The 26,438-nt window shown below is 53.7% G+C and overlaps 1 protein-coding gene and 1 non-coding gene across 5 annotated transcripts in view; both read left to right on the top strand.

The window, feature by feature from the left end:
• The first annotated feature begins 99 nt into the window (after positions 1-99).
• The window catches only part of SPTBN2 (spectrin beta, non-erythrocytic 2), a 39,502-nt gene continuing 13,163 nt past the window's right edge, over positions 100-26,438 (top strand). Inside the window, exons 1-17 of one of the 4 annotated variants that reach the window (XM_043581727.1) lie at positions 100-460; positions 7,013-7,191; positions 11,680-11,831; positions 12,280-12,453; positions 13,277-13,368; positions 13,528-13,608; positions 13,934-14,049; positions 16,570-16,682; positions 16,817-17,004; positions 18,253-18,370; positions 18,949-19,107; positions 19,437-19,739; positions 21,015-21,168; positions 21,423-22,293; positions 24,054-24,191; positions 24,567-25,323; positions 26,198-26,400. In XM_043581727.1, the coding sequence (XP_043437662.1) occupies positions 7,035-7,191; positions 11,680-11,831; positions 12,280-12,453; positions 13,277-13,368; positions 13,528-13,608; positions 13,934-14,049; positions 16,570-16,682; positions 16,817-17,004; positions 18,253-18,370; positions 18,949-19,107; positions 19,437-19,739; positions 21,015-21,168; positions 21,423-22,293; positions 24,054-24,191; positions 24,567-25,323; positions 26,198-26,400 (3,776 nt within the window). In that variant the 5' untranslated portion in view covers positions 100-460; positions 7,013-7,034. Of the gene's footprint in view, positions 461-1,037; positions 1,130-1,226; positions 1,322-7,012; positions 7,192-9,458; positions 9,681-11,679; positions 11,832-12,279; positions 12,454-13,276; positions 13,369-13,527; positions 13,609-13,933; positions 14,050-16,569; positions 16,683-16,816; positions 17,005-18,252; positions 18,371-18,948; positions 19,108-19,436; positions 19,740-21,014; positions 21,169-21,422; positions 22,294-24,053; positions 24,192-24,566; positions 25,324-26,197; positions 26,401-26,438 lie in introns of those variants that run through there. The other 3 variants (XM_043581728.1, XM_043581725.1, XM_043581726.1) reach the window with 3 other exon arrangements.
• Positions 19,936-20,008, top strand: TRNAK-CUU. The gene has a single exon. It is a non-coding gene; the product is annotated as a tRNA-Lys (tRNA).

The following is a 26,438-nucleotide window of genomic DNA, read 5'->3' as shown; positions in this document are numbered from 1 at the left end:
AGCACTCTATAACTTTATTATCATTTGAGCATAATTCTTTTCTCTCTCAAGCAGATAGTTCACCTTGCTTAATGACCTTAGACCTTCGACCACTCAGATGCTACTAAACCAAGGAGAAACCCAGCTGTGCCAGGCCTAGAAATGTCCATCCCCACCCCCACTCCCTTTTAAGACAGTGAGTAGGCCGGAATTCTCCTGGTTGATAAATGAGAGGAGCCGAGAAGGAGCAGAGAGAAGCTGCAGTGATGACTATTCTGAGAATCTGATCTGCGAGCAGGCGAATCTCCACCACATACACCATGGAGACGCTTTGGGAAAGAGAGCCGGCCTACCTGCCTGAAGAAGGATGCTCGAGAAAGGGGATGAACGACAGAATTGCTTAAAGGGAGATGAACTGGAGGTGCCCAAAGAGGAAAATTTGAAAAGGAAAACAGAGGCTGAATTTTGGGAAACCTGAGCGGTGAGTGTCATTAAAGGAAGGATTGCGTGTCTCGGGGAGACAGATTTTGGAGGAAACGAGGAGTAGGGACAAAGGTGGGGGTCCTCGAGCTGCGGAGCCCGAGCCGCGCAAGCAGTGGGGGATCTCCAGATGGCCCAGCGGTGACCGGAAGCCGACATTATGGGGGGCACCCACAGGGAAGGTGGCGGGGTCGGGAGCCGGCCGCACAGAAGCCGCCGCGTTCGCCCCGGGGAAGGTCAGCGACCCCCGGCCAGGGGACTGTGCGGAGAACTGAGAGGGGCCGCGGTTGCCATGGCGCCGGGCGGGGAGGGGGTGATTCGGGCCCCGCCCCGAGCCCCGCGGGGCCGCCGGCTCCAGATGGTCCCGGGCCTCCCGCGGGAGCCGGCGGCCTGCGGCAGGGGGAGGCTATTGTCCTCCTTCCGCGGCGCCGCAGTCCCGCCGCTCGCGCCCGCGCGCCGCCACGCGCCCCGCCGCCGCCGGCCCCGCGCGCCCCCCGCGCCGCTCGCGCCCGGTGACAGCGCCCGCCGCCGCTCGCCGTGCGCCCCGCCGCCGTCCGGCCACCCGCCGCCGCCCGCAACCGCCCCTCGCGGCCGGGCTGCGGGCGCGGCGACGACCGGTGCGCCCCCGCCCGCCGCGCTCCCGCCTGCCCCGCCGGCGCTCCGCACCGAGGTAGGTGCCGGCGCCCGGGCCCGCTTTGTCCCGGCGGCGGGGCGGCGCGCTTTGTGCAGCCGCGTGCGGGCGGCGGGGTTGGGGTCGGGGTCGGGGCCGGCCAGGGGAGTCCGGGAGGGAGGATGCGGCGCCTGGCTCTCGCTGCCGCCGGGTCCCGGGGACTGGATGGAGAGTCATGTGCCAGCCACCCAGGTACCGGGGGTGAGGGTTAAGGCGTGGGGAACGCGGGCCTTTCCGGAGCGGAGGGAAGAGTCTTGCAAGAGTTGGGACTGACAAACGCGTTGAGGGATCGGGTCGGCTGGGCTGCGAGCGTCTGACAGCGCCGGCTGTTCCCGTAGCCGAGGCTCCTCCGCCGACCGGCCGGCGCTGATCCAGGTGCTGCGGACACGCTCTGCCGTCTGTGCCCGGCGTGTGCGAGCGCCCGGCTCCCTCTCGGGAGCTTGTTGGGGGCTTCTCTCTGGAGCCGAAGGGGCTCCTCCTCGCCTCTTCGGTAGCTAGCTCCATGCCCTCCTTTATGCTTCCTCACAGTGTGTGCGAGAGGGGACACGGCTGGCTGTAGTGACCAGAACACTGGCAGAGGGGGAATGAAGCCCCTTCGGGCGGTGGGGAAGGAGGGGTGTAAGGTGTTTCTGTGGCCGGGACATCCAGAGGGCTGAGAGTCCACCCCGCACAGAACTCCTGGGCAAGGCCTCCTCCTTGGGGTGTTCCAACTCCAGCATTTACTGTCCACTCTGGGACCGAACGACCCCATGGCGTTGCATGCTCGTCTGCGCTGCAGGCTGGTCCCTTTCCTAACCTGCTGCATGTTGTCTCGTGGGTTTTTTCTCAGCTGCCCTCCTCCTCTCTCTGGAGCAGACACGATTCCAGCGCTGGAGAGGCTGTTGGTTCAGGCAGGCATGGGCAGGGTATCCACAAACCAGTTTTCCTTGAAGGTGAAGAGGGCAGAGTGAGTTCCAAATATGTGTCTTGGCTTTGGGTGCTGGGCAACCTCTTGGCCAATTCAGAAGAGGAAAGGATTAGAGAGGAAAAAGTTAATATGGATCTTAGTCCCTTGGAGAAACTGATGTAACCCATCAGTTACCGCTTGGGGGAGGGGCATAGCAAGGGAGTGAAAATTAGTCTGAATAATCAATCCTACCCTGAGTGGAGGATTCTAAAGATCAAACAAAAATTCAGTGCCATTCTTCAGCCCAGTCCCTAAGTTCCTTGGAGGAGAGTCCCTGTGTTTCCCCAGAAAGACAGCCTTGAGGGAAATGGGTTAGAGGTTTGTTTCTCCACAGGGGTCTGTGATTGCCCTGAGTGCATCTTCCTTTTGCCCTCCTAGGAGCCCTGACTTTATTTGTGATCTCTTTTTCCTTTTATGTCTCTGCCGGTCCACTCGTGCTTTGAGTCAAATAAGATTTTTACATGGCCAAGGTCCCTATTTCTTCTCATTTATTACTCATCTTGCTGTCATTTGTTCAACTCTGCTACCCCACCCCAGCGTCTCCAGCGCCCTTCCAGCACATGTGTGATTCGCCTGTGTTGGGGCATCAGCTCTATTTGTGTCATTAGATCTAGAGTCCACTCCATCTTACTTCCTCTCTCATCGCCTGAGGCTTCTGGCTCTTTGTGGATCTTGGGGTTTCTCAGGGAAATTATATTTGAGTTTAGCATTGGGTAGAGCCTAAAGCCACCCAGAAGCTAACCTCAGGTCACACTCACCCCTGAAACTTTGTGTCTCTTCAGTCCTCCTAGCCTCCCCTAACCAACAGTGGCCCTTGAAGTGTGGTCCCCAAACCAGTACTTTAGTATCAGCTGGGAACAGGTTAGAAATGCACATTTCTGGGCCCCACCCCAGATCAACTGAATCAGAAACCCTGGGGGTGGGGGGACAGGGCCCAGTGGTCTGTGTTTTAATAGCCCTCCAGGGTCACTGGAATTCATGCAAGTCTGAGAATCCCTAATCCTGAACTGTAGAGCTTAACCCTGAGAGTACTCCAGCAGAAGGTCTTCTCCAATCCCATCTTTGCTTGAGTTTTTCTCCAGTTCTAAGAAAGACATTAATTTGCTGGCAGAAAGAAAGAAAGAAAGAAAGAAAGAAAGAAAGAAAGAAAGAAAGAAAGAAAGAAAGAAAGAAAAAGAAAGAAAGAAGAAAAAAAGAATTATGGTCGAGTCATTCACTATTTCTTTACCGAATACCTATTGTACTGAGCTTGGAAAGGACAAAACATGAGTAGAACACAGCCCTTGTCCTCAATGGGTTAAAAGTGGAGCAAGCAGAGAGACACATAAACAACTAAGTGTAATACAACGTGATGAAAGCAATGATAGCTTCATGCTGAAGTTCTGTGGGAGCAGCAGAGGAGGGAACCATCAACTCTTTCTCCGAGGGAGGTAAAGAATTAATCAGGAGCAGGATGTGGCCAGAGGAGGAATTAGGGTATAAGACAGGCTCTAGCCAGGGGACAGGATTTCTAGTTTTGCATGCCAGCTAAAACAGGAGGGAAGGGGAAGGGGCGGGGGCAGGGGGGTGTCTGCCCCTGAGGATCACCACGAGGCTGAACAAAATCTGCATCCAGCAATGCTTGGGTGGAGAATTGAGTAGGACCACAATCTTGCAGCTGGTGGGAGTTGGCTTTATTCTAGCATGAACAATGTAAGCTACTTGGGCCTGGCCTCGAGGTCAGTGGCTAAGAATAAGGTGCTGGTGAAACTGTAATCTGGATTAGCTGCTGTACCGTCCTATTGCCAGAGTTCAGGAATCCATGAGGAGAATACAGAGAGACAGGGGGGCATGGGGCTGGTGGACAGGCTGACTCTGGAAATGTGAGTATGGAGACCCAGACCATAGGTGAGGAATAAGATACTCAGTGAAAAGAAACCAGAGCGGGATCTATGTGAAGAAACTCAAATAGAAAACTATAGGAATCTAGAGATGGGAGTAGGGAACAGAGAACACAGGGTATTGTCCAAAAGGCCAGGAGACTGCAGAGCCCAAAAACCATAAACCAAAACTCAGAGGCCCTCGGAACCACTGTGCTGAACAACACCAGAGAGCACCATTCACATCCAAGTCCATGGGAACAAGTTCCTTGGAATGCCAACATGAAGCCCTATAAGGATCTGTGATCTAAGGACATCTGTGTCGTCTTCGTTCCTTATCTATATGACAGCATCCCTGGAAACTCAGGACACAAAGCATGTATGCCAAATTTTGATTTTGTCAAAGGAGCATTTAAGTGGCTGAGTTTTTATTTGAGAAGAAGGAGAAGTTCCAAATCCATACTTTCCCCCTCAAATTATAGGATTCCATGGAAAGGCTCTAACAGCCAGACCTTGCTGGGAGGTCTGGATCCCATGCCTGGGCCCCTTAGGAGGACCAAGTTGGATTACCAAAAGGAAGCCAGAGTAATACATGTTTAGGTTTTGTACAGTTTGGGGGCCCCAGGGACACACAGTGGTTTGGAGACAGGATCAGGCAGTCTGTTTCTTTTAAGTGTCTGTTCTTTGTGGAGCACAAAGATATAAAGCAGGATTTGAAAACCTCAGAGGTCTTCAGGGCCCAGGCAGCTAACAAAAATACATGACGTAGCTGGAAAGGAGACAAAAGGGAATGGTGGGGCCTGTAGAGAACTGGAAAGTACCTTCACGCCCACCTAAAGGAATTCAAAATCAGTCATGTATATATATATATATATATATATATATATATATATATATATATATAATTTTTTTTAAAAATTTTATTTATTTAAGTAATCTCTATACCCAACATGGGGCTTGAACTCATGACCCTGAGATCAAGAGTCACATGCTCTTCCGGCTGAGCCAGCCTAGCGCACCCAAAATCAGTTATTTGTAAACAGCTTATTGGACATAGACCTGGGGGCTGGCTGTAGTAGGTTTGTGACTCCTGATAAAAGGAAAAGGGTCATGGAAACTGAAGGTTAGAGGGCACTGCATGTACGAGTTTTTGTGGGGAGGTCTATACAGGGAGAGTATGAGTGCTTGAAATGTCAATCCCAGAGCTAAGTGTGAGCATGGCTACTGGCTAGGAAGCCTTAATCTGAAAAGCAGAGAGAATGGAATTAGTACTGGTCCTGGGGCTTGAGCTGCTTCCCTGTTCCAGTGCCTGCCAGTATTAGGTGACTCTGGTTCAGGTCACACCTTGCCCACAGCACTCTTTGCTCAGGGTGACTCAACTCTGCCCTAGAATTTATTTTTATATAAATATTTACAGAGCAAATTCAAAGAATCTGTTGGGGATTAGGAGAAATGATGGATTTTAAGTGAGAAAGTTGTCCCAGGCTAGTGGAAATTAAGCTCTCTTGCCTACTACAGGGAATGAAAAACCCAGTTGAGGAACCTTAGACCTTAGCTCCCTCATACCTCATTAATGCTACTCCCAAGGAAATCCTTGTGCCTGCTTTCTCTTGCACGGAAAGGGGAGGGGCAGACAATCCTAGCTTCATGTGGGTCAGGTTCAGGTTCAGCTTCATAGAACCAGTTAATGACAGAAGCCAAGTCCTGCCTTTGTGTGCCCAGGGGAACACACCAACCTATCTACCCACAACTCACCCCGCATCCCTTCTTCCTTCCCCCAAACCGCACACGAGGCTCTCCTGACTTCCTTTCCAGAACCAGAGACTGCCAAGATCAAGCCTCGACTCTAGGAAGTAGTGCTAAAGGGTTAAAATGTGTTTGTGTTTGAGAGGTACTAGGAAAAATAGAAATGCAGAATTGGGGGTTCTAATAAAGTTACAGACCCAGCCCCCTCCATTCCCTTGAACGGCTGCTGAATTACCCGAGAACTTTGGACGGTAATGGTTTTTTTTTTTAATCCCTAGCAGCTAATCTGAAGCTCATTTGTTAGTTTTGAGAAGGACAGAGTTTGTTTGCATAGCGTAGAATCGCAAGGAGTGCTGGCAACCATATGTGGTCCTAATTTCCCTAGCTTGGGCCCTAAAAGGGAGCCACAAGTGCTGATCTCTCCCATGGAACTCTGAAGGGCTCCAGTAAATTCAAAGAACGTGTAAATGTTGTTATTAAGAGCTTGTTCCCCGAAGTGAGAAAGAACCTCTCTTTAAAACCCAGCTCTGCTCCTTCCAGCTGTGTGACCTTGAACCATGACTTAACTTTCACAGTGCAGCTTCTATGAATGGGGATGACAATGAACCCCTGCCCCATGGGGGTTTTGATGAGATGATGCATGTAAATAGCAGGGACACATATCACAGCTGACACTTATCCAGCACCTATTAGGTATTTCCTCTACAAACAAAAGGAAACAAAGGGGAGAGAGCCATACTCTGTCCTCCTCTGAACTCCTGGACACTTTGTCTGTACTTACCTAACAGTGCATCACGGTCTTCCTGGTGTGTCATAAATGTGTCTGAGCTCAAGAGCAGGATTAGGGTCTTTTCAAATTACCTACTGGGTACAGGAGGCCATCTTATGTGGAGTGGGAGCTCAGAACAGTTTGCGGAATCAAGGAATCAAAGAACTCCAGTTTATACTCATTATTGCCCATGGGGTCCCATGCCTGCTCCCTTCGTTACCCTGGTTTGCGCATTGCTGTGCTGAGCCATGCTATTAGCCATGGCCGCTTCCAGTCCCCAGCTTTGCGCACCTGTCCCTCTCTGGCCTGAGCCTCTGGAGCCCTTCCTCTCTGTTGCATCACTCTGGGACACTCCTGCCTTCGTGTTTCACTCCTGTCCTTCTGCTTCCCCACCATGGCTCCCCCTCTTCCACCGGGGCTGGTTTTTATTGACAGAGAAATCAACCACAGCCTTCGGCCCTCAGGACAGCAGAGCAGATCTAGGGCAAGAGAAGAGAGAACATGGTGAGTACTGGGCTCAGTGGTCCTGAGATGCCCCTCACCAACCACGTTCCCCCTTGCAGGAGCAGGAGGCCACCTACCACCATGAGCAGCACCCTGTCACCCACAGACTTCGACAGCTTGGAGATCCAGGGCCAGTACAGCGACATCAACAACCGCTGGGACCTGCCTGACTCGGACTGGGACAATGACAGCAGCTCAGCCCGCCTCTTTGAGAGGTCTCGCATCAAGGCCCTGGCAGGTGAGGCCAGGGGAGGGCCAGGGGAGATGCTGAGGAGGCTGGGGAGAGAAGCTTGTCAGGAAGAGTCCTTTAACCTTATGGGAAGACCAACTTTCTTTCTAAGCTGCTACACAAGAGTAGGAAATCCAGATCACCCCCATCAAGCCCCTGGGCCCAACTTAGCACCGAGAGCAAACATCATACAATCCAGAATGTTCCCCAGCTTCCCTTCCCCCAGGCACAGGACTCAATTCTCTTCCTCTCTGTCCCTGAGTCATGGTTCCTAGCTTTTTTTCACTTACTCCTGCCATCTCCACCCACCCATCTCCCTTACCTTTCATCCCCTTGTTGTGTCTTCCTTGGTCTTCACTGTCACCTCTCACACCTGTTCTCCCTCCCAGTCCATTATCCTCCCCTCTCCCTCCCCGCCTGTTCCTTCCACCTGCCGCCTGTTCCTCCCATTGTTTCATCTACCTGTTCCCTGAAGCAGGTTCCCTCCTCCCGCTGCTGGTTTCTGCAGCTGCCCATTCTCCCGGGTCTGCTCTCTACCCACCAAGGCCTCTGCCCTCCCCTAAGGCTTGGGCTCTTCCCTCAGCTTCTCGGAGCGAGCGCAAACAAACCCGTCGGACGGGCCTCCCTGCGTTCCTGGAGGAGTTGTCATGGCAACAAGAGCGCAGCTGCCACCTGACACCACCAGGGGCTGGCGTGGGGCTGAGTCACCCACACACCCTAAGGCCACCCACCCCGTCTGGTTTCCCTCCTTCATCCCACCCTTGTCTTTTCCACCCACCTGCTGGCCTCCCAGCCCAGTGCGGTGGGAGAGGCCGCACTATTATTCCCCCCTCAGAGGCAGTGCTCCCAGCACGAGTGGGTGGCCTCCTGGAAGAAGGGAGACACTGAGGGGGTGGTTCCCAAACCGGGCTGCAGTTTTTACAGGATCACCCAGGGACATTTTTACAAATACAGGTTCCCAAGCCCCTCCCCTTCGTAGACACATTGAATTAGGATCTTTGAACATACGGTCCAGAAATCAGGATTTTTAAAAAGCTCTCCAGGTAACTCTTTTCAGGCAGCCCAGCATCCATCTGAGGACCCTTGGGTGATGGCTTTAGCTCTGGGGATCCCTCATCATTTTCTCCTGGACCTCACTGCCTTTCTGGTTGGGTCTTCAGGCTGGCTTATGAAATGCACCTATCAGTGTTTCTATAGATGAGAACAGTGGGTTACGGACAATGTCACCTCTTTGAGGAAAAGTTTCCCTGGTACCCTGGTTTTGGATGCACGTTGCCTCTAGAACTGTCATGATGTCGGTGTGCACATGTCTTGTGCCACCCAGGACTGTTTCGATGTCTGTGCACATGACACGTGATACCCAGGACCATCACCATGTTCACGCACACATGCCACCCGAGCTGTCATTTCTCCACCACCAAACCGGGCTCTCCCGAAGAGGCATCTCAGTAGGGGCTTAGCCTAGCACTGCAGCTTGCACCTACTGGTGCAAATAAATACGGGATGAATGGAGACAGGAGAGAGGCAAGAGTAGGCTGTAAGGGGCAGGCGCTGAAGCCCAGAGAAAGGAAGGAAGAAGATCCGGCAGCCGTCCCTTTGGTGCTGCGCACTGGGGGCCTGGAATGGCCTGGCTGAGGAGGGCCTGGTGGGCCTAGCGGAAGGGAAGAGCCAGAACTGGAAGTGGTGACAAACAAGTAGGGAAGACACTAACACCTATTTCACAGATAAGGGGACTTGAGCAACCGCCTAAGCACAGAGCCTGGCACCTACTGAGCTGGTTTTGCCTCTTGGAGGATTTCTCTTTCTCTGCTCTGGGAGTTGGCGATTAAAGCTCATGTCCAGAAGGGGACTTCCCAGAGTCGCCCCAAGAGGGGCCAGCCTTGTTACACCTGCAAACCTTCGGGGGCCCACGCTGAGGCAGCCGGGGCGGTGGAGGGGGGGGGGGCGGGGGGGGGGCCGAGGGCAGTTCCCCGCTCGCCCCGCAGGGCCCGGCCCGCCACAGCCGGCCGCGCTCCGCCTCCCGCCCCTCCCCCGGCACCGTCCGACCTGTTTGTCGGGAGCGGCCTCTGTCTCCTCTCGCTCGCAGCCGGGTCTGCTCCGTCGACTTGCCCCGGAGCTCAGGCGCCCAGACGGCCGGAACACCGTTTCCCCCGCTCGGCGACACGTTCACCACCTTTGAGCCAACTCCCTGACGGGAGCCCAGGCGCTCGGGGACCCCGGGTTCCGGGGGCGGGGGAGGGGAGCGGACCGGTGGCGCCCCGCGCGGCGCGGCCAGGGCATGGGCGCAGGGCCCCGGGCCGCGTGAGAGGCAGCGGGCGGCATGAATGGGAACGGAGTGAGCAGGGCGCACGGGCCCGGCCTGAACGGGGCGGGCGACTTTTACTATGAGGCCGTGGAAGGGGCGCAGAGCCCCGGGGGCCTCCTGCTGTCGCCAGCCGCCTTCATCAACCCCGCTCAGTACGCCAGCGTGCTGGAAGGCCGCTTCAAACAGCTTCAAGGTGAGCTGCCGGGCTGGGGGGGCACCGGGCGGGAGCAGCGGAGCAAAGCCCGAGTGGGACATGGTCCGTGCTCAGCCGACGATGTGCCGGGGGAGGAATTACAAGGGCCCACGAAAAACTTGGTACTGACAGAGTGGGGAAAGGCTTGGACGCCCTGGAAGAAGGGACAGTGAGCGTGGCGGCAGCGCACAGGAGGGCACCCAGGCAGTCCGCTGTGGCTGCTGAGGGTTTGGAGGTGAAGCACCTGCTGGGATAGCTGGAAGGAGAGAGGGTGGTGAGTGGGAAGGCTGAGCCACCTAGGGCTTGTCCCTGTTGCCCTGGGTTTCTGAGTGGGTGTCCCAAGGTGTGTGAGGGAGTGCGTCAGACAGGCTCAGGTATATTCTGAGCAGGCATGTGTTCATGCGGGCATCAATATTTCAGTGTATTTTTGGAACCCACTGTGTTTTGGGGTGTCCGTGGGTGTTGTGGGCACCTTGTGAAATTCTGCTTTGCCTCTGGTTCTTGGCTTTGCCCAGTTTTCTCCTAGCTGCCACTGTTTTCACGTCTTCCTCTCTTACCCTACCTGTGGGCCAAAATGGCCTCACCCCAGTGCACCTGGCATCAGGGCAGTCTCCACAGATCCAATGATGGCTGATGATCTGGGCAATCCCCAGCTCAGAAGGGGCCTGTGGACCCTGAAAGGAGGCCCACAGAGCAGGGGCCCATGGGTGCAGTTGTTAGGACCCCAAGGTTGGCCTGGGTAAGAGACAGAGGTTGGAGGTAAGAGACAGAAATAGACATGGGTGTGTTGTTATGTTTTATGGGTGAGGTGCCTAGGAATGTGAGACTCAGGGATGAGTCTTTTCAGTTTCTGAGATGCTGGTGCTGAGAAGGGAAACAAAAATGACTCTTCAGACCCTGGCCACTTGGGTTGGGTCCTCACACTAGGCTTCTCCAGGGGAAATGGGAAGAAATCCTCGTGGCCAGAGCAGCTCCCAATAGCCTGCACTTCTTCCCTTACTTCGTCATTTATAACGTTTAAAATTTTAACTTTTCTGCAGAACCTAAAAAGCATGTGTTTATCAGCAGCCCTTCTTGCAGACCAGGAAGCAAGGCATTTCCTCACCTTCTCTGAGATCTGCACCTAACTCTGCCTGAAGCTTCCCCCTGTGTTTCTTGGGCTCAGTGTTTTCCCTATTCCCAGCTTTCAAGATTGTTTTCCTTCTTTGCATTGGAATGTTGGTGTCCTGGGACAGGATCCCCTTTCAGCCAATCAAATGAACCCACCCCAGAAGTAGAGGAGCCTGTCTTTTCTTTAAATTATCCCAGGAGAGCAAGCTGACTCAGGAGGCTCGCAGCCTCTAATGTCATGTCCTTCTAATGACCACTTGGAAGAGCCGCTGCCGCTGCTGCTGCTGCCGCCGCTGCTGCTGCTGCTGCTGCTGTAATTTAAGTCCACGCCCTTTCCTTTGTCCATCACCAAAGAGAACAGCCACACCTCCTGCTCGTCCTGGTTTTCCTTCGGGTTAGATCATGCCTGGATAACTGTAACTCATCAAGGAGTAACTCATCATGTGTGCCAAGCTTCTTACATACATTGTCTCATTTAATCAACGTAGTGACCCATTGAAGTAGAAAGTCGAGTAGTGTGCCCGTTTTACAGATAAGGAAAGTGAGGCCCTGATGAAGTAACAGTGTTTCACCACTGTTACAGGACAGAGCCCTGGTCCCGGATCCTAGCCCTTCTCCGTATGTCTCACTGCCTCTAATTCCTTTCATCCTTTCTTCTCCAAGCCTGTTTTCTCATTTTTATTTTTTACCTTATGAGCTCATTCCATTTTCTTTATTTCCTGCTTTTAAGTTAGGGATTTTCATCTCAGGCACCTTCCTTCCTCTCCTGCATACCCGACCTCACTTCCAGTCTCTCAAGCACCCCCAGGCCCCTAACCCTGTCAACTGGTATTTAGAAGCAGGTGCACTGTGCTTGAAGGCTAGAAATGACCCCATATCGCTGCCACAGATGAGCGAGAAGCTGTGCAGAAGAAAACCTTCACCAAGTGGGTGAACTCACACCTGGCCCGGGTGACATGCCGGGTGGGAGACCTGTACAGCGACCTCCGGGATGGACGTAACCTCCTGAGGCTCCTCGAGGTGCTCTCAGGAGAGACACTGGTAAGCTGTGGTCATAGAGGAGGAGGGAGCCCGAAAAACAGTGGGCAAGGGGACAAACTCGGAGTTGCCCTTCGAGAGGAATGACAGCACAGAGTGGAAAGCAGTTGGCTGTTGTCTGCTCAGAGGATGGTTTCAGTTGGAGAGGCTTTGCTACATGGATTAAACAGGAGCATTGCTTCATGGAGACAGAAACAGTGGCCCCATTGAAAACATTTCTTTTCCCACCCACTCTGGGTGCAATTAATTCCCTTGGGAATCTTAATCTGCCCAAGCCTGATCTGGAACCTCAGCTTTGGCTGTGTGAACTTTGGCCCAGCCTTGAGGGCTGTCCCTGTGTTCCTGAGGGGGGTCATGGGGAAGGTGTGCAAAGGAGGGCCCTGGGAAGGCTAGGAGGGAAGGAGGAGGAGGCCCATGGATTCATGTCATTGTGTCCTCTGTCCCTCAACAGCCAAAGCCCACAAAAGGCCGCATGCGGATCCACTGCCTGGAGAACGTGGACAAGGCGCTACAGTTCCTGAAGGAGCAGAAAGTGCACTTGGAAAATATGGGCTCCCATGACATTGTGGACGGAAACCACCGTCTGACCCTTGGGCTGGTCTGGACCATCATCCTTCGATTCCAGGTACCCCACAGAGTGTCACGCAGAATGTGCTTCGCACATTGGTGCTGTACCGTGGACAGGCACTGCCAGTCCCTGGCATGATCGATATAAACAGGAAGGGTCTAGAACCGTGTATAGCACTTTGTTGGTTGCTGCGACATCCAGGCCCCAGATCAAGGGACTCTCCTCCTTAAACAGAGTAGAGACCAGTGTGGGTGTTGCCAAACTTCTGTGGCCAGTTCCCTGTGGCCCGGTTTGTTGACTGGTCACGTGTAGTACGACCACATGTTGGACCACAAGGGACTGGAGATTTTACAGACTGAACTTTCACCCCTGAAAGTTTAAGAACTGCATTTGGGGCCTGGTCATTGGTCCACTCCTCTGTCTCGAACTCTGCTTGCCTCCGTAAAAACAGTCACCGTACTGTTCCTTATGCTCTGAGCACAGGCAGTCCAGTGTCCTAATGCCATCACAACTGTCCTGGTTGTCCCCTTTCTCCATGGGTGTAACCTTTTCAGCTCCTCCCAGCCCTGAGCAGAACTCCATCAGTGTCCCCTTTAAAACCCTGCTCTCAGGCACTCGTGGGTCCCCACCTGGAGGAGGCAGCAACCTTCATTTTGAGGAACGTCCACTATTCTGACATCTTACCCCATCTTGATGCCTCAGATCCTTTTGAACCAATGTTTTGTGGTCACTCGCCTAGGAGGAACGGTCCCAGGCTCTGTTCCTGCACCCCTATCACAGGAGTCTAAAGAGCAGTTTCCTGCTGTACATTTCTGAGTATCTCCAATAACTCCAGGAGCCCCTGTTCAAAGAGTGAGGATCTTCTTTCTCTCCTTCTTAGATCCAGGACATCAGTGTGGAAACAGAAGACAACAAGGAGAAGAAGTCAGCCAAGGATGCCCTACTGCTGTGGTGCCAGATGAAGACCGCGGGGTGAGGCTGCCCAGGGACCATGGCCTTGGAGGGTTGGATGCACCAAGGCTGTGTGGTAAAGGAGGCCTGGGCTCCAGGACCCATTAGCTGGGGATCCATCGTTGAGTTGCAGACCCGGGCTAGGCCCTACTTACCATTTGTCCCGGTCTCTGTATATAGGTATCCCAATGTCAACGTGCACAACTTCACCACCAGCTGGAGAGATGGTCTGGCCTTCAACGCCATCGTGCATAAACACCGGTGAGGAGCCAGAGTTAGCGAGCCCACCTGAGCTGCCGGGTTGGTTAATGGCCTAGGGGCACACACACGCACAAACAGTGAGATGGGCCACCCGGCAGTTATGAGGAATGAACATTCAGAGAAGAGCTGGGATGCGGGGGCAACACGATGCACAGAGGGCAGGGATGGGAGCCGAGATGGGGAGGGATGGGTGGGTGTGGGTTTAGGGTCCTTGGTTCTGGACAAAATGGAGTTGGTGACAAGGATAAAGAATAGGGGTAGCTTTACTTTTCCTCTTTAGGAGCTCCTGTGGTCCCAATGCCTTCTATATTCCCCCTTGTTGCAGGCCGGATCTGCTGGATTTTGAGTCACTGAAGAAGTGCAATGCACACTACAATCTGCAAAACGCTTTCAATCTGGCCGAGAAGGAGCTGGGGCTCACGAAACTGCTGGATCCTGAAGGTGGGGCAGAGGGATCTACCAAAGACACTGCGGGATAGAGATAGAAGGCAGATGATGAGTGGGCGCCTGGGGCTGGCAGAGGGGTGGGGTGTGTGCATGGGAGGTGACTGCTAATGGATATGGGGTTTCCTTTGGGGGGTGATGTTCCAGAATAGATAGTGGTGAGGGCTGCACGTCCTTGTGAATATACTAAAAACTGCTGAATAGTATACTTAATTTTTAATTTTTTTTTAATGTTTATTTTTGGAGGACAGAGAGAGAGAGAGACAGAGCATGAGCTGGGGAGGGGCAGAGAGAGAAGGAGACACAGAATTTGAAGCAGACTCTGGGCTCTGAGCTGTCAACACAGAGCCCAACGCAGGCTCGAACTCACAAGCTATGCCACCATGACCTGAGCAGAAGTCGAGCACTTAACCGACTGAGTCACCCAGGCGCCCCATGAATAGTATACTTTATTTTTTTTATTTAAAAAAATTTTTTTATGTTTATTTTTGAGACAGAGAGATAGACAGAGTGCGAGCAGGGGAGGGGCAGAGAGAGAGAGGGAGACACAGATCTGAAGCAGGCTCCAGGCTCTGAGCTGTCAGCACAGAGCCCGCCGCGGGGCTCGAACTCACGAACGGTGAGATCATGACCTGAGCTGAAGTCGGACACTTAACTGACTGAGCCACCCAGGCGCCCCTGAATAGTATACTTTAAAAGGGTGAATTTTATGGTATGAGAATTATATCTCAATTAAAAAAAAAAAAAAAAAGCTGTGGGAAGAGGTGCCACCCTGTGGCAGAAAGAGCCCTAGGCTACAGTTCCATCCCAGCCCCACCATGGACCAGCTCTAAAGCCAGTCACTTAGCCTCTCTGTGGCTTAGTTTCCTCATCTCTAATATGGGAAGATTGGTCTATGTGGTCTCTAAGGCCCTTCTCATTCTAAAATTCTAGGGTTCTAAATAAAGCTGCATGACTTTTTTTTGAAAAAATTTTTAATGTTTATTTTTGAGAGAGAGAGAGAGAGACAGAGTGTGAGCAGGGGAGGGGCAGAGAGAGAGGGAGACACAGAATCCAAAGCAGGCTCCAGGCTCTGAGCTGTCAGCACAGAGCCCAACGCGGGGCTCAAACCCACAGACTGCAAGATCATGACCTGAGCTGAAGTTGGATGCTTAACCGACTAAGCGACCCCAGCGCCCCTAAGCCGCATGACCTTGAGGACTCACCAAACGTGGGCCTTACGGTCAGCAGCCCCTGCTGACTGGCCTCTGTGGTTCTGACATTAACACTGGTGAGACTGGCCATAGCCACCAGGCCTTTATTTGGTACTTGACACTGGACTTGATGTTTCAATTGATTTAATCCTCACAACACCCCCTTGAAATCAGTACTGTTATTATTCTCCATTTATGGAGGAGAAGATGGGGACCTATAACAGGGTTAAGTGACTTTCCCAAGGTCATACAGCTGGTGGAGCAGAGAGTCAAACTCCAGACCTGTTTGCTCAGCCACATCTGGGAGAGCAGAGAACAGTCTTGGTGCCTCCAGGAAAGGGAGGCAGAGAAGGGCCAAGGGGCTTCCCAGCTGGAAATGCCCCTTCTTAAACTCCCTGGGCAGACTTGGGTCTCGGTTGTTTTCTCCCTGTTTTCCATCCCACCATAGCCCCATCTCAGTCCCTCTCAGTCCAGAGTGACAACAGCTAACTGGTGTTAGAGGGAGGGCAAATGTAGGATCCTGGGAGAGCATTGGAGAAGCACAGCTATGATAAAGAACATTTATGCAAAGCTAAGTATCCTGTAACTTGACAAGGTGATTCCAGTGGTTCCTGCCTGCCTGTGAGCTTTCAGAAGTGGTCAAAGGGCTGCTGGTCCTCTAGTCTTCCCTTTAGGCAGGATGGAGTCTGCCTAATAGAACCCAGGGATTTCAAGTCCTAGTCAGCCTTCGCCCTTGTGGTAGAAGCTGATTTGCCTCAAGGACATTCACCTCCTTGGACCCATAGCTGAACTTTGGGATTGAGGTCGAAAATAGCCGTGACCATGCCCCAAGATGGCCCTGAGAACTGCTGGGGCTCACTGGGCCTGTCCCTCTGAACATCCTGGGTGCAGGAAGCTTACTTTGTACCCTCCGTCTTGCTGCCCCTGAATCCATTGACTTCTTAGACATCTTTCCAGTTCTTAAGTACAAGATCCACCCCCAGACAGGAATACGGTTTCTTTCCTTACCTTTCTTCCCCTAAACAACTAACTTTGGTCTCCACTGGAAACAGTGGGTAAAAACCTCCTTGGGCTTCTGAATTTTATCCTCTGCTTGTTTCTAGGAGGGAAAAAAAAAAAGCTTAGCTTTTGCATGCCCTTTTAGTCCAAAGGATTTATTTGTCATTTTGTACTGAGAGGTACTGGAAAGAGGTCAGTCTTGGAGGGTTGGGGATGGGGTGAGGCTGGGACTGGGGTGAGTGATTCAAGCTGCAGGTGGATTTCTGGGAGGCAGGTTCCTAATCTCTAAGCATACATGACTGACCTGGGCGATCCTTTTTCTCAGATGTGAATGTGGACCAGCCAGATGAGAAATCAATCATTACTTACGTGGCTACTTACTACCACTACTTCTCCAAGATGAAGGCCCTGGCTGTGGAAGGCAAAAGGATTGGCAAGGTATTCCCCACCACGGGGCGGTCAGCGCAGAGGTCTGGCCTGGAGGTCTCCCTCCCCTAAAGCAGAGACAGGGCGGAGCTGTGGGGCTGGGCCAGGGACCCCGTGGGCAGGCCCCCCATGTCGCTGTCTCGCAGGTGCTGGACCATGCCATGGAGGCAGAGCGCCTGGTAGAGAAGTACGAGTCCCTGGCCTCAGAACTGCTGCAGTGGATTGAGCAAACAATTGTGACCCTCAACGACCGGCAGCTGGCCAACTCCCTGAGCGGGGTCCAGAACCAGCTACAGTCCTTCAATTCCTACCGCACGGTGGAGAAGCCACCCAAGTAGGTGCCTGGGGACCACCCCCTGCAGCAGCATGCCTGCCCTGAGCCGTGCTCATGGGAGAAGGAGCCTAAATTAGGGGGGCCTTTGGGGAGGGAAATTTGGCAGGACATAAATGCAGCGAAGGCTCATGTCTCCCAGCTCAAAGTGCCAGAAGCAATTCCACTATAAATTTTTTAAATGATTATCCATTTTTTAAAGATCATGCTGTAGGAATGCCTGCGGCAGTCGAGTCAGTGCAATCCACTCGGATAAGATTACTGGCTGGGTGTTGCAGAACCCTATTCCAGCTCAGGGCCAGGGGGACCGGATCTGACAGGAGGGTCATAACCAGCAACACGGGTGTGCGACTGGTGACTTACACGTTGCAAAGGTTCTTACTGTTTACCTATATTAGAAATTGGCTTTTTTTCAAGTGCAGAATTGCCATTAGGCAGTTCTATACCGTGCATGCTAAACCTTCTGTTTTCCTGTTTTTGAGCTTTTTCGGAGTTAATGTGTTTCAGCTCCAGAGCGAACACTGATCCAGCAAACATCTGTTCCTACACATTCCAAGAATGATTTAAGGTGTGCCCTTTGACCCAGAAAGGCCTCTTCTGGGCATTGAACAAAGATATAGCTTCCAGGATGTTCACTAACCTGACCTTTGTAAAAGCAAAATGAGTCATGGGATAGCCACTGAAATTAATGTTGAAGAGCTGCATTTGTTGACATGAAAAGACGTTCGTGAAAAATAGGTGAAGAAGCCGTTTACAAAACTGCTTATTCGTAGACAGCAGGGAGCAAACGGCGAAATGTTCAGGTTCAAAGTACCTGAGTTCAAATCCTGGTTTTGCCATCAAGCAGTCCTGAGCATTGGGCATCTTACTGAGCCTCTCTGTGCCTGTTTTCTCATCTGAAAAATGGGGATAATAAGAGAACGCGGATAATAGTAAGAACCAAATGAGAGGGCCTGGCTCACAGTGGGGGGGTCCTTGGCCAACATTAGGTGTGGTTCTGATATGATCCCATCTGTGTACAAAAAAAAGAAGAGGAAGCACATGCCTGCCAAAGGGCAACCGGTCGTTTCTGTATGGGTTTCATTTGCTCTAAAATTATGTTCTTTTTGCCTACCAATATTTTCTGGCCTTTGCACTGAAACCATGCACTGCTTTCATGAGAAGAAAAGCAACCCAGGACACTTTATTTTGAGATGTAAAGGGATCCTGTGCCTAAGTGGCCCCTGACCCCAACCTGGCCTCCTACCTCAGGTTCACCGAGAAGGGGAATTTGGAAGTTCTGCTCTTCACCATCCAGAGCAAGCTGCGGGCCAACAACCAGAAGGTCTATACGCCCCGCGAGGGCCGGCTCATCTCTGACATCAACAAGGTGCACGGCCTCCCTTCCTGTCCCACCGATGTCCCATCCCTGGCACCAGCCCCCACTACCCCAACTGGAACACTTGTCCAGGCTCCCCACGGTCCTCCCCGGTACAGATATGACTCACACATCCTCCTGTGCCTCCTGCACATCCCCCCTTCCTCCTCCGTCTGTCTCTCCGTGCAAGTGCACATAATAAAATTACACCCTAGTTCCTTATCTTGTTCAGCATACCCCGAGTTCGCTGTCTCTACTTTTTTTTTTTCTTCACAATGTTGTGAGATTAATGTAAGTAATAGGGTTCACCTGCGGTCCCACCACCACAAACAAATCCAGGGGTCTCCACCGTTCCCTGTCCCTTTCCAGTCCTCATCCACAAGCAGATGAGCTCTCACGCAGCTCCGTGGCACTCACGTCGTCCCACTTGTCATACTTCCACGCACAAATGTCTAACCAACTACATGCCACAGACCCAGCAGACTGAGCTTCCGTGGGACTCGTAGCGTGCCCTCGGTCCTGATGATCCCTCCCCACCCTCACTTCCTGAGCCCTGGTTCTTTTGCACCAATCCCGTCCCCACCTCGCAGGCTTGGGAGCGGCTGGAGAAAGCTGAGCATGAGCGTGAGCTGGCCCTGCGCACCGAGCTGATCCGCCAGGAGAAGCTGGAGCAGCTGGCCGCCCGCTTCGACCGCAAGGCCGCCATGCGGGAGACCTGGCTTAGTGAGAACCAGCGCCTTGTGTCCCAGGTAAAACACAGGGGGCTCTTGGCCTGTGTAGGCTGGGCAGGAGAAATGGGAGAGCGAGTGGTAGATTAGGAGCCCTGCAACATGGGGAGCTAATGAAACCAGGAATCCATCGCACGGATAAGAAGACCAGGAATCCCTGGAACGGGGGGCCAGAGGCTTGCACTGGAGAAAGGGTTAGTGAGATAGGATGGGATAGGATAGGGACGAGACAGAGCCACCTTGCAAAGTTGACATCTTGCAGTGGAAGCCCTCTGGGGAGCAGAAGGGACCGGCGAGCAGAGGTGGTGGCCCTGAGCTCCTCAACTTCCCCTGCCTGCCCTCTGCCTCAGGACAACTTTGGGCTGGAGCTGGCGGCCGTCGAGGCAGCAGTGCGGAAACACGAGGCCATTGAGACGGACATCGTGGCCTACAGTGGTCGGGTGCAGGCTGTGGATGCCGTAGCCGCGGAGCTGGCCGCCGAGCGCTACCACGACATCAAGCGCATTGCCGCGCGGCAGCACAACGTGGCGCGGCTCTGGGACTTCCTGCGGCAGATGGTGGCAGCCCGGCGGGAGCGGCTCCTCCTCAACCTGGAGCTGCAGAAGGTGTTTCAGGACCTGCTCTACCTCATGGACTGGATGGAAGAGATGAAGGTAGCAGCGGGCTGGGGGTGAAGATGAGCAGGGCAGTGACAGCGTGACTGGGGACCTGTTCCCTTGGCGCATCTTGGTGGAGTATGTCTCAGTGCAGGGCCCTGACCCCTATTCAGGTGCACAGAGCAAACAGGGCCCCGTCTGCGCGGGGCTCACATTCTGGTGGGAGGAGGCTGATGATAAAACCCACGGACTCGCCTGGTTGGCTCAGTCGGTAGAGCATGTGACTCTTGACCTCAGGGTCATGGGTTCGAGCCCCACATCGGGCATGGAGCCTACTTAAAACAAAACAAAGCAAAACAAAAAGCAAAACACTCCACGAGCCTATCAAGAAACAAAATAGCAGGTGGACATAAAGCCCACGAGGAAACTGAACAGGGTCATGTTATAAACTGGTCCAGGAAGGCATCTGAGAAGATGCCATTGCAGAATAACTGAAGGAGCCAGCACAGGGAGATCGGAGCAGGCACTGTTTCAGGCAGAAGGAACAGCCTTGGACCTGCACAGGCGTGCCGTGGTCAGCGAGAGCAGGAGGGCAGTGGCTGAGATAAGGGTGGAAGCAGCCAGCTCACCCAGGGCCTTCCTGGCCTGCTCAGGGGGATGAGTTTTGTTCAAAGTCATATGAAGCACTGAGAATGATTGGAAGGTTTTGGAAAGGAGAGACACGATTCTGCCTTAACGTTCTTAGAGGTCACCTTGACCATGAGATGAAGGAGGACCGTGGGGAGCTAGAGTGGGAGCCAAGGGGCCAGTTAGAGGTGGTGTAGTGACCTGTGCAAGGGATGGGGATGAGGCTGGGTCTGGAGAGACACTGAAGTTGCTGGGGTGCTGGGGACTAAGCCATGACCGCAGGAGGGTGGCAAGAATCTGGGTCTGAGAAGATGAGTCAGAACAGAGATTTCAGGAGCAAGGGTTAGTAAGAAAGTCGTTCCACAGGAGGGGAGTTGAGTACAAAATGGCCAGGGAGCTGAACAGAGCTGGGGTGTCACTGTGTGTGTGTGTGTGTGTGTGTGTGTGTGTGTGTGAGAGAGAGAGAGAGAGACAGAGAGACAGAGAGACAGAGAGAGAGAGAGAGCTGTCGCACATGAGCAGGTGTGCTCATCTGGGTGTGACACCCAGAGCCCCCCCACAGAGGGGGTTAGGAGGTTCCGTGGATCCAGGAAAAGGGAGCAAGATTAGCCCGGTGTGTGTGGCAGGACTGAAAGAGGGCTGGCGGGGGTGGGTGGGTCCTGGGTGGCCCTCGGAGAGCCATGGGCATGCCACCTGTCCTGGCAGGGCCGGCTGCAGTCTCACGACCTGGGCAAGCACCTGGCTGGAGTGGAGGACCTGCTGCAGCTGCACGAGCTGGTGGAGGCAGACATCGCTGTGCAGGCTGAGAGGGTGCGGGCCGTGAGCGCCTCTGCACTGCGCTTCTGTGACCCAGGGAAAGGTGAACACGGGGTGGTGGGGGGAGCGGAGAAGGGGAGGGAGGGTCTGGGGAGGAGAACATTAAGAACGGAAGCAGCAAGGTCAGGGAAAACCAGGGACAGGAAGGATGAGGGGTGGATGGTAGGTGACTGAGCTAGGGAGGGAGCCCTGAGAGCTGGGGGGTGGGGGGGGGGGTGGAGATTTGTAACCATGGATGGGTAGAGGCCGCAGGGTGGCTGAGTCACAGCTCTCAACCCTCCACTCTGACCTTTTCAGAGTACAAGCCGTGCGACCCACAGCTGGTGTCAGAGCGGGTGGCCTCCCTGGAGCAGAGCTACGAGGCGCTGTGCGAGTTAGCAGCGGCCCGGCGGGCCCGCCTGGAGGAGTCCCGACGCCTCTGGCGCTTCCTCTGGGAGGTGGGTGAGGCCGAGGCTTGGGTTCGGGAGCAGCAGCACCTGCTGGCCTCAGCAGAAACTGGCCGGGACCTGACCGGCGTCCTCCGCCTGCTCAACAAACACACAGCCCTGCGAGGCGAGATGAGCGGCCGGCTAGGGCCCTTGAAGCTTACGCTGGAGCAGGGCCAGCAGTTAGTTGCGGAGGGCCATCCCGGGGCGGGCCAGGCCGCCGCCCGCACAGCCGAGCTGCAAGCACAGTGGGAGCGGCTGGAGGCCCTGGCAGAGGAGCGTGCTCAGCGGCTTGCCCAGGCCGCCAGCCTCTACCAGTTCCAGGCAGACGCAAACGACATGGAGGCCTGGCTGGTGGACGCGCTGCGCCTGGTGTCCAGCCCCGAGCTGGGGCACGACGAGTTCTCCACGCAGGCCCTGGCCCGACAGCATCGGGCCCTGGAGGAGGAGATCCGGAGCCACCGGCCAGCCCTGGATGCCCTGAGGGAACAGGCCGCAGCCCTGCCTCCTGCACTGAGCCGCACGCCCGAGGGGCAGGGCAGGGTGCCCACGCTGGAGCGGCACTACGAGGAGCTGCAGGCCCGGGCAGGCGAACGAGCGCGGGCCCTGGAGGCAGCCCTGGCGCTCTACACCATGCTCAGCGAGGCCGGGGCCTGTGGGCTGTGGGTGGAGGAGAAGGAGCAGTGGCTCAATGGGCTGGCCCTGCCCGAGCGCCTGGAGGACCTGGAGGTTGTGCAGCAAAGGTAGGCCCCCTGCTGGCTCCCTCGGGGAAGGCCTTGCGAGCTGGGAGGCCAGCGTGTGGGTGGCGGGCCCTGCCATAAGCTGTCTGCTCTTGCTACAACCCTTGAGTCTTAACGATTGTGTTTTCATTTTAATGAAAAATATTTTCAGAGAAAACATTAGGGGCCCCTGGGTGGCTCGGTGGGTTAAGAGTCCCAACTGTTGGTTTCAGCTAAGGTCATGATTTCATGGTTTGTGGGTTCGGGCCTCACATCGGGCTCCGTGCTGACAGTGTGGAGCCTGCTTCGGATTCTCTCTCTCTCTCTGCCCCTCCCCAGCTCTCTCTGTCTCTCTCTCAAAAATAAATAAACTTTAAAAAGTTTTTTTAAAGAAGAAAATGTTATACAGCAAGCTCCTATATACCCAATCATCCAGATTCAATAATTGTCAGTATCTTTCTATATTTGGTTATTTTTCCTTTTCTTAAAAAAATTTTTTTTCGCATTTATTTTTGAGAGAGAGAAAGAGAGCACAAGCAGGGGAGGGGCAGAGAGAGAGGGAGACACAGAATCCGAAGTAGGCTCCAGGCTCCGAGCTTTCAGCTCAGAGCCTGACGCGGGGCTCGAACTCAGGAACTGTGAGATTATGACCTGAGCTGAAGTCAGACGCTCAACCAACTGAGCCACCCAGGCGCCCTTTTCCTTTTAAAAGTTAGCAAATCCCCACATTATCATTTTCACTTCTACATTCTTCAGGATGTGTCCTCTAACATATGAAGAAGTATTCCAAAATAGAGTAAATTATTTTTTAATTGCATGTGTGGACTTAAAAGAGCTGAGGCTTTGATGTTACAAACCTTCAGGCAGATACACTGATTAACCTCTTATGAAGTAGGTTTACTTACAGAATAATACATCTCAAAATCATTTAGAAAGGACATTTTTCTTACAGAACCACAATACCATTCTCACATAGAACAGAACCAGCAATTCCTTGATGTCTGTTACTCATTCCATAATCAAATTTCCTGGTGGCTTAAAAAATGTATTCAAAGATTTTTTTTTCTTGGTTTTCAAGATATTCTATGACAGAGATCAGCAAACTACAATCCTGGGGCCAAATCCAGCCTGCTGCCTGTTTTTTTAAAATAAAGCTTTATTGGAACAGAGCCATGCTCATTCGTTGTTTACGTATGGTCCCTGGCTGCTTTTACTTTTTTGTATTGCTCTACAATAGCAGAGCTAAATTCTCTTGACTGGGATCTTATGGCCCAAAGGCCTAAAACACTTGCTATTTGGCCCCTTACAGAAAATGTTTGCAGACTCTGTGAGAATATCCAACGCCCCTAGGAGAAGTTATGCTTCACATCTTTATCACGCAAACAAATTTTTGGTTGTCAATTCATTTTTTAATACATGTTAATAGGAGGGGACCCAGGTAGGCAGCAAAGGGGTTCCAGGAAGAATGGGGAGGTTCCCATAAAGGATGAAGCCCTGGGCCAGGAATTTGTTTGGCTCGTGCAACTGTTCGTGACATTCGCTTTCATCATCTCCTTGATTAACTCCAGAGGGGATTGCTTTTCTACTTGCTTGGGGGGAACTGAGGCTCCCCACTTGAGCCACAGATGCTGCAGGTATTATACGTGAAGCTGTGCAGAGGCTCCTGAAGATCAGCCTCGGGTGGACAGAGAGGAAGTTTGCCTGGGCATCCAGGGGAGATGGGCTGGTGCACCACCGCTCCCACAATCCACAGCCACCGCTTCCACCCTCTTCCACCCTCTCAGGTTCGAGACCCTGGAGCCTGAAATGAACGCCCTTGCAGCACGGATTACTGCTGTGAATGACATTGCGGAGCAGTTGCTGAAGGCCAAACCCCCGGGCAAGGACAGTATCATCAATACCCAGAAGCAGCTCAACCACAGGTGGGGTTGGGGAGGGCAACCCAGAAAGGATGCAGCAGACAGGGATGGCAGCCAGAGGGAGTTCTGTAGGGCATGGAATGGATGCTAAAAACGAGGAAGGAAGGTCATCTGGAACACGTTATGGGGCAGAGGCGGGAAATGTTGAGACAAATGAAGGGGGTAAAGGTAATCCGAAAGGACTTGTGCCTGGACAGGGAGCAATCGAGGGGTCGGGAGGGTGAGCGAGGAGCAGCCTCTTTAACAAGCAGAAGCAGGTGGAGGACTATGCCAGAGGAGAGAGAGGCAAGGAAGAAGCTTCCAATGGGGCAGGAAAATACCTAAATGGGGCAGGAAAGCCGAGCAGCTCTAGACACCAGGCCCTCCTTCTACTGTCAGGTGGCAGCAGTTTAGGACCCTGGCAGACGGCAAGAAGGCGGCCCTGACATCGGCCCTGAGCATCCAGAACTACCACTTAGAGTGCACAGAGACCCAGGCCTGGATGAGAGAAAAGACCAAAGTCATCGAGTCCACCCAGGGCCTGGGCAATGACCTGGCCGGGGTGCTGGCACTGCAGCGGAAGCTGGCCGGCACCGAGCGGGACCTGGAGGCCATCGCCGCTCGGGTGGGCGAACTGACTCGAGAGGCAAATGCCCTGGCTGCTGGCCACCCCGCCCAAGCCCCTGCCATCAATGCCCGGCTTGGAGAGGTGCAAGCTGGCTGGGAAGACCTAAGGGCCACCATGCGACGGCGAGAAGAATCACTGGGTGAGGCGCGGCGGCTGCAGGACTTCCTGCGCAGCTTAGATGACTTCCAGGCTTGGCTCGGTCGCACGCAGACCTCTGTGGCCTCTGAAGAAGGGCCGGCTACCCTGCCTGAGGCAGAGGCCCTCCTGGCCCAACACGCAGCCCTGCGGGGAGAGGTGGAGCGGGCCCGGGGCGAGTACAGCCGGCTCCGGGCCCTGGGTGAGGAGGTGACCCGGGACCAGGCTGATCCGCAGTGCCTCTTCCTACGGCAGCGACTCGAAGCCCTGGGAACCGGCTGGGAGGAGCTGGGCCGCATGTGGGAGAGCCGGCAAGGCCGTCTGGCCCAGGCCCATGGCTTCCAAGGTTTCCTGCGGGATGCTCGCCAGGCCGAAGGTGTGCTCAGCAGCCAGGTAAGAGCCCTGGGACACAAAGTCCCACCCAGGAAGAGAGGGAACTAGGGGTGGAGAAGTGTGGAGGAGAGAAGTGGGTGGGGAGGAAATGGCAGTGAGGGAGTAGTTGAAGAACCAGGATGGACAGAGAGGGCATGTTAGAAGAATATGGGCGGGGCGCCTGGATGGCTGGGTTGGTGAAGCGTCTGACTCTTGGTTTCGACTCAGGTCATGATCTCACGGTTGATGGATTTGAGCCCCTCCCTCAGGCTCTGCGCTGACAGCATGCTGCCTGCTTGGGATTCTCTCTCTCCCTGCTCTCTCTGCCCCTCACTCACTCATTCTCTTTCTCTCAAGATAAATAAACATCCCAAAAAAAGTTGATTTAAAAAAAAAAGAAAAATGTGGGAGTAAAACAAACAAACAAACAAACAAACAAAGATGTAGATACCTGGCTGGCTCATTCAGTAGAACATGCGACTCTTGATCTCAGGGTCGTGAGCTCAAGTCTCACATAGGGTTAGAGCTTACTTAAAAAAACAACAACAACAAAAAAAGATTAAACAGAATAAAAAGATGTCGGTATAACTTACCAAAACTGGCTTGAGAAGAAATAGAAAACCTGACCTGCCATGTAAGTGTTAAATATGTGGCCAGAAAGAAGATAAAACGGGACTTGGGCTATTAGGGTCCTCCTGCCTAGCTCCCTTGTAACTTTGCAAGACTGCAGCATAATCAGGCACCCCTCACCCCTCCACTCTGTCTTCAGAGCCAGGCTGTCTCCTCTCCTCTCCCCACCTGGCCTCCATGTCTGATATGTCCTTTCAGGAAGTCCCTTCTGAAAAGTTGACAAGTGCTTTTGAGAAGTGAGCTCCGTACCTCTCCTCCCACACAGGAATACGTTTTGTCCCACACGGAGATGCCGGGGACACTCCAAGCTGCTGATGCCACCATAAAAAAACTGGAAGACTTCATGAGCACCATGGATGCCAACGGAGAGCGGATCCGCGGGCTACTGGAGGCTGGGCGCCAGCTGGTGTCTGAAGGCAACATCCATGCCGAGAAGATCCAGGAGAAGGCTGACTCCATCGAGAGGAGGTATGGTAAAGACAGTGGGTAAATGAGAGGCCCAAGGG

Source organism: Prionailurus bengalensis, chromosome D1 (genome assembly GCF_016509475.1).
Source record: "Prionailurus bengalensis isolate Pbe53 chromosome D1, Fcat_Pben_1.1_paternal_pri, whole genome shotgun sequence".
In the NCBI taxonomy this organism is placed as follows: domain Eukaryota; kingdom Metazoa; phylum Chordata; class Mammalia; order Carnivora; family Felidae; genus Prionailurus; species Prionailurus bengalensis.
The sequence above is the reverse complement of the archived record's forward strand: the minus strand, read 5'-3'. Positions and strand labels throughout refer to the sequence as shown.